Source organism: Tetrao urogallus, assembly GCF_951394365.1.
Source record: "Tetrao urogallus genome assembly, chromosome: 13".
Classification (NCBI taxonomy): Eukaryota; Metazoa; Chordata; class Aves; order Galliformes; family Phasianidae; genus Tetrao; species Tetrao urogallus.
Window position 1 is genome coordinate 244,668 of NC_136826.1, and position 7,658 is coordinate 252,325.

A 7,658-nucleotide genomic window follows, 5' to 3' on the forward strand; every position below is an offset into this window, starting at 1 on the left:
GAAACTGGTGCAATTTTTCTTCATCTTTTGATAATGTATTCTAATGCTGAAAGAGAAATTAAACATAAAACAAACAAAAAAACTTCCAGCAAAATAATCTGGCTGCTGCTGTGTTAGTGCTGTAAAACTCTACATCTGCTACAGTGATCTTCCCTGATCTTAGCCAGTTTTGCTACTGAACCGTGCTGGACAAGCACGGTTTGAAAGGAGCAGCATCTCAAAATCCCAATCTTGTCAAGCTTGGTGCAGCACCACCTCAACAGCACACTCCAGAGTAGGATACTCCTGTTTTTTTCTACAACCTCTCCGCATTTTAAGTAGGGAAGCTTTTGCAGCTCCAATCTTAAATCCCAGCTTCAGTACTTCCCTGCTCAGCAGCTCTGCAAAGGCATATGAGCTGGCTGCTGCAGGGTGCTGCTGCTGTTCCTAATTTCAGGTAAGAACAGGCAATGCATTTTTGATACCTCTAAAGTGTGGGCTCTGATACTTAATGGTTAAAAACTAATACAAAATGACAGCACCAATCTTGCCAAGTCCAGCAGTCTTTGGCAGCAAACCTGTATAATCTAGAGACTAAATTCTTCTAACTCCCTATAAAAAAATCCTTTAATAATGCAAACTGCTGTATTAGCACTTTAAAAATTTATCGTGCATTTTCTTTCTTTTTTTTCTCCCAGTATGAACCCCAAATTTTATGTTCTTGAGGGAGAGCAATCTCTCCTTATCAAACATGCATTTGTGCCTTGGGCACGGTGCATAAGCAAAGTCACAATAACCCACATCCAGTATCTTGTTCTTTTAAAATGCAGCCAAATACTATCCCATTACACCGCGATTTGGCAGCGAGACGGCTCCAGGCAGTGGGAATAGTCACGCTGGATGTGGTCTCGCAGCTCAGCACTCGGGCGAGCTTTCCAGAGAGCGGAGCCAGCCGAGTCGGCGGAAGGTGGTGCTGAATCCCCATGGCTGACAGCGAGCGTCACCGCGGCGAGGAGCGCTCGGGGAAGGGAGCTGCGCGGCGAGGGGAGAACTGCTGCCAGATCCAGGTTTTGCAGCACCCCTGCTCCGAGAGCCGGACTGTGTGCGCGTGTGTGCGGCTCGCCAGCTGGCAGGTGCCGAGGAAGCTGGCTGACATGCTATTCTAAAAGCACAGCTTTAGAGACGCGGGGCCAAAACTCCGGCCGCAGGTACCTCCGCTCACCGCCGTGCTGCGAGCACTTCAGATTGCCGGAGAGCTTCCGCGGCGAGCTACCGAGCCGGAAGCGGAGCTGCCTGCGAGAGCGGCCGGGGGAATGCGGGGGGGGGGGGAGGTCGGGAAGGGGGGGCTGGGAGAAACGTGTCCCCCACGCCCCCGACGTGACGTCAGCGCCGCTCCGTGCGGGGCAGCCAGCAAACGATCCGCGCCGCGTCGCGCTCTGCGTAGAGCTGTCCGCGCTCTCGCAGCGGCGCAGCCGCCGCTCCTCGCCCGCTGCCCGGCAGAACTTCCCGCCCCGCCGAGGCCGGGACAGCACTGCGCGGGCACTGCCTCGCCCCGCCGGGCTCTTCCTGAGGTGGGCGGCGGGCGATGCCTCTTCCCGCCGGGTGCCTGGCTCCCGGGGCGCGGCGGCGGCGCTCAGCGGCGGCCCCTGCCCCTGCTGCCTGCTCGGGCACGCCGAAAGCAGGTAGGAACTGGGGAACGGAGCGACTCCGGAGCGTAGGGAGGCTCGGAAGGGATCGGTCCGGGGAAACCCTGTAGCTGCCGGGATGGGGGCAGGGAGTGCTGTCGATGGCTTATTCTCCTCCTCCCACCTATGCGCCCACCCCCCCACTCTCCTTCCCCGTTTAAAATAGCGACTAGGGAATGGAATTGCGGGCAGCGCTGGGATCCCGGCTTTCCCAGAACGTTTCCGCGGGCAAAAAGTGGGCTGAGGGAGGAGTTTTGCTAATCGTTGCCTTGCTGCCCCCTTAAAACCTGCTTTGCCCTCCCCTTGCAGCTTTGCTCCTGGCCGTTTTCATTGGGCGTTTCTTCTTTCTCTTTACCTTCCTCAAAAGGTTTGACTGTAGGTACTAAAGCAGGGATCAACGGCGCATAAAGATGCTGAAGGGTGTTTGGTTGCTCAGTTTGTTAACAGTGGCTGGGATCTCGCAGATAGAAAGTCGCAAACCTGCCAAAGACATTTGCAGCAAGAGCCGCTGCCCTTGCGAGGAGAAGGAGAACGTACTAAACATTAATTGTGAAAACAAAGGATTTACAACCATCAGCCTCCTCCTGCCACCACCATCCAAGATCTACCAGCTTTTCCTCAATGGGAACGCGCTGACCCGCCTGTTCCCCAATGAGTTTGTCAACTACTCCAACGCTGTAACCCTTCACTTAGGCAATAACGACATGCAGGAGATACACACCGGGGCCTTCAGTGGCCTCCGCACCCTCAAGAGGTTGCACCTCAATAACAACAAGCTGGAAGTGCTGAAGGAGGATACATTCCTGGGGTTGGAGAGCCTGGAGTACCTGCAAGCTGATTACAACTACATCAGTGCCATTGAGGCAGGGGCCTTCAACAAGCTGAACAAGCTCAAAGTGTTGATTCTCAATGACAACCTCCTGCTGTCCCTGCCCAGCAATGTCTTCCGCTTTGTGCTCCTTACCCACCTGGACCTACGGGGGAACCGGCTGAAGATGATGCCTTTTGCTGGTGTGCTGGAGCACATTGGAGGCATCATGGAAATCCAACTGGAAGAGAACCCCTGGAACTGCTCTTGCGACTTGCTGCCACTTAAGGCCTGGCTGGACACAATCACTGTGTTTGTGGGTGAGATAGTCTGTGAAACCCCTTTCAGGCTACATGGGAAAGATGTGACTCAGCTCACGAGGCAAGATCTCTGCCCTAGGAAAAGCTCCAGTGATTCAAACCAGAGGGAAAAGCATCCTGTCATCTCAGACCCACATGTCTCAAAGTTATTGCCCACAGCCAACTCTGCCATCAGTCCCACCAGAGCCCCAAAAGCCAGCCGCCCCCCCAAAGCCAGGAATCGTCCCACACCCCGTGTCACTGTGTCAAAAGATAGACAAATATTTGGACCTATCATGGTTTACCAGACAAAGTCTCCTGTGCCCATCACCTGCCCAGATGGCTGCATCTGTACTTCGCAGAGCTCAGACAATGGATTAAATGTGAACTGTCAAGAGAAAAAGATTAATAATATCTCTGAACTCCACCCTAAGCCAAGCACTCCAAAGAAACTTTACCTTACCAGTAACTATCTGCAAGTCATTTATAGAGCCGATCTAGCAGAATACAGCTCTCTGGATTTGTTACATTTAGGAAACAACAGAATTGCAGCGATACAAGAAGGTGCCTTTACAAACCTCACAAGTTTACGCAGACTTTACCTTAATGGCAACTACCTTGAGATTCTATACCCTTCTATGTTTGATGGGCTGCATAGCCTGCAATATCTCTACCTAGAGTACAATGTCATTAAGGAGATCCTGCCACATACCTTTGATGCTCTTAGTAATCTTCATCTGTTATTTCTCAACAACAACCTGCTCAGATCCCTGCCTGACAATGTCTTCGGTGGCACTTCCCTCACCAGACTCAACCTAAGAAACAACCATTTCTCACACTTGCCTGTGAGAGGAGTCTTAGACCGGCTGTCAGCTCTAATTCAGATCGACCTCCAGGAGAACCCCTGGGACTGCACATGTGACATTATGGGGCTGAGGAACTGGATTGAGCAAGTCACTGACCAAAACAGTCAGCAGTCAAATCCCCCTGTTGTTATCAATGAAGTCATATGCGAATCTCCGACCAAACACTCCGGAGAGCATTTAAAATTCCTGAGCAAAGAAGCCATCTGCCCAGAGAACCCCAACTTGTCAGAGTCATCTCTCCTGCCCATGAATCAGAACACAGATATGCCCCATCTCCTTGGTATCTCTCCCAGCTCCTATCCGGAAATACACACGGAAGTTCCACTCTCTGTCTTAATTTTAGGCTTGTTGGTTGTGTTTATTTTGTCAGTCTGTTTTGGGGCTGGTCTGTTTGTCTTTGTTCTCAAGCGCCGGAAGGGGGTGCAAAGCATGCCCAGCAGTGCAAACAACTTAGATATCAGTTCATTTCAGCTGCAGTACGGGTCTTACAACACTGAGACCCACGATAAAACCGAAGGACATGTTTATAACTACATTACCCCTCCTGTTGGACAGATGTGCCAAAACCCAATCTACATGCAAAAGGAAGGGGGTCCAGTTGCCTATTACAGAAATCTCCATGAGTTTAGCTATAGCAGTCTTGACCACAAGAAGGAAGATCCCACCAGCCTTGCATTTACAATCACTGCAGCTGAATTACTGGAAAAGCAGTCCTCACAACGGGAACCGGAGCTGCTGTATCAAAATATTGCAGAAAGGGTCAAGGAACTCCCCACTGGAGGATTAATTCATTATAATTTTTGCACCTTACCCAAAAGGCAGTTTGCCCCTTCATATGAATCAAGACGCCAAAACCAGGACAGGATAAATAAAACTGTTTTGTATGGAACTCCCAGGAAATATTTTGCAGAACAATCTAAACCAGAGCATCCTTTACTCCAAGGAAAGCTACAAACAGAACCAGACTACCTCGAAGTTCTGGAAAAACAAACTGCAATCAGTCAGCTGTGAGGGGGGCATTGGGAGAAAAAGAAAGATTTTTAAATGAGCTCAACATCACATTTGATTGATTCTGAACTCAGTGCTGATGTCATCTTTCGCATTCCAAACATTTTCACTTTATAAATTAGGAAGTTAGAGAGAGAAATCAAACCCTTACTGCATAACAGGGACATTATGTTGCTTTTGCAATATTTCCTTTAAGTTATTTCTATCTCTCTCTCCTTTTGACCTTTCTGTAGTAACTGTCATTGCAAATATATGTTTCTGTAATAGATCTTTCATAATTCTTTTTGATTTGGAAGGAAATGAGGAAGAGAGTCTTTCGTTGTTTTTTTCTTTTCTGTTTTGTTGTTGTTGTTTTGTTTTGTTTTGTTTTATCTTTCATTTTGAGGTGGAAGCTTAATGTGGCACGTAGAAGATCTCCAAAGATCTTTTTCCTGGACTCTTGACTTTCTTTTGTAAATAATAATATACAGTATAATTACCATGTTTAGCCACTGGGAGTCACTGTCTTGTGTTAAAGTGCCTTTGCACTTTAAGTACATTATTACTTAATTTTTGCTCTTAGCTTTGATAAATTGAACCTATTTTAATGTGTTGTATTTTTGAATTAAAAAATAAATACCTTGTAAAATGGACTTATATGTCAGCTGCTTTAAATCAGAAGCTTTGATTTATAGAAAAGCTACACTTCTTTAAATGAATCTAGTTCTAGGGCCATAGAGACTAAACTGTAATTTATTGAGAATATATATATTTATTTTTCCCCTCTGGGTTTATTTAATGCAACTCACAGAAATCAGCTGAGGATTTAACAATGGACAGCTAAATGTAACAGCTCACTGATAAAAGACGTTTAACCATACAATTAGTGTCCTTAATTCATTGCACTGCAGTTCTAACACAGTAATGTTCAGAGGTTTAAGATTATTTTCTTATTTAAGAAGGCATTACTCACAAAATTTATGCATTGAATTGGGTATTTTTATATATTGTATGGCAGTTGATATTTGTAATTTGACTGAAACTAAAATGTCCTTCTGCAAGATACAGCTCTCTTTTTTTTTCTTTCTTTCTTTTTTTTTTTTTTTTGGCAGGGACACCAGCAGGGGTCATCCCATGCTTCATTAATTTTGTTAACATACAGGCAAATGAATCAACACCAAAACTAAAATATGAACCAAAGTCTCTCCATTCCTCCAAATTAAGGTAGCAGAGCTCAGCAATGTGCATCATACTAACTTTTGGTTGTCTGAATTGTGTCAAATTTTCTGTCTCTAAAGCAGAAGTAATACTGCAGTAATTCTAATCTCCTAGGAAACATTTAAATCCATTATCTTAAATTTTATAAAATGCTTTAAGTTAACTGCATTCACTTGGCATTCATTTTCTTAGAGCCATCAGTGCACAAATGCAGTATGTCTTCTCCTTTCCCATTAACTCAGGCCTGTTTTACTTCAACCTTTACCTTATCACCTTCAATTTACATTACCTTCCTGGAGGATATTGAACCCATTTTTATTAACAAGTCAAAATTTATTGCACCTTATTAGCTTCTAAATAATTTTTAGATGCAAACAGTATTGTGTGATTTAAACAAACAGCCCTTATTTGCAACAAAACCAGTTTTGTCTATTGTAAATCCTTATGCAACTGGGATGGTGATCTGCATATAAAGTAGGCCATGCTTTTCAATTCCTTATTAAAGCAATTGATGGAGTCTGAAAGAAGCACACTGTTTCCTTCTCATAAATAGGTTACTGCACATAATAATCCTTTATTATCCTGCAGAGATTGAAGTGGCCTCTGCTGACTGATTTTTAGAGCTTTACTATAGTTAGAAATACAGTATGTACAGCCTGAGAAATTTTCAGCGATAGCATTTGAGCTATAAATGACTACAATCAATGTTGTTCTAATGAAGACTGCCAAAAGGAAGTCACTTTATGTATATAAAGAATTAGAGAGGCTTTCAGTGTGCATTGCCAGATATCTGAGTCATTCAGCAAACTGTCTTCTAACGATTGATGTGACATCTGAGTACATTACCATGCTAACATGTCAGTTCTTTATGCTCCAAGCCCATAGCACCTATGGCTGTCCATTAGGTCAGGTTTAAAACTGAAGTGCCACAATGAAGTACGGAAGAAACAGTCTTCAAAATCGTCTCGCTTCAAGAAGTTGAAATGGTATCACATTAGATGAATTCAGAACATTTTGACTAAAATATCATCCATCTTTGAGTGAGGCATTTGTCTGAAATGTGGCCATTCTCTTATGGCTCCTTTCCCTGTGTGCTTAAAAGCATTTACTGCTTAGAAAAGTAAAAGGATGATTTTAAAGCATTTTACGCTATTAACTCTTTCCATATATGATTCTAGTATTGCCTGAAAAACAAGTAGTGCTATATCTGGCACTATAGCAGCTAGCATATTATTGTCTGCTGCTCCTTAGCATACCAGAACCAATTGCAGGGTTTGGCTTTTTGCTCAGATTTTTTTTTTTTTTTTTTTCCTACAAAAATAAGCTTTCAGTTTTATATTATTTTTGAACAACAGACAGAGATATTTGATTTGCGTAGTAACTTCGTTTATTTTGTTTACTCGTTTGAGCCTGACTATTTTTCATGCTTATTTGGGAACACAGCAATATTTTACACAGGTTGCAGTTGCTTTACACTGCCTTTTCTGTTGGAATTTCCTTAGTGACTTGATTTTGTTTTGCATCATCATTACCAACTTAAAAATCATTATAGCTTTAGATCCTCTGTGTTTGCTTTTATATTCTCCAGCTGATGTCTATGAAATAATCGTTTTCAGAAGGTGTATAGGTGACAGATTTCTTTTCAGTTATGCTTAAAGAGATTGGTTTAACAGGGAAAGTGTGTTGGCAGCTTCTGCCCAGAAGGGCTCTACATTTCTTTTGCTGTGCAGTCCTGTAATCTGCTGCTTGTTATGGGAATGCTGTTTGCCTGAGTAATGGCGCAATAATGAGTGAAACAAATTTCCTTCATAGCTTG

The 7,658-nt window shown here is 44.2% G+C and overlaps 1 protein-coding gene across 1 annotated transcript; it reads left to right on the forward strand.

The window, feature by feature from the left end:
* Window positions 1–2,074: 2,074 nt before the first annotated feature.
* Window positions 2,075–4,648, forward strand: SLITRK2 (SLIT and NTRK like family member 2; the record flags this gene model as incomplete). The annotated part of the gene is made up of 1 exon (XM_079542114.1): window positions 2,075–4,648. The coding sequence occupies one exon, from the start codon at window positions 2,075–2,077 to the stop codon at window positions 4,646–4,648; it is 2,574 nt and encodes an 857-aa protein (XP_079398240.1).
* Window positions 4,649–7,658: the final 3,010 nt, after the last annotated feature.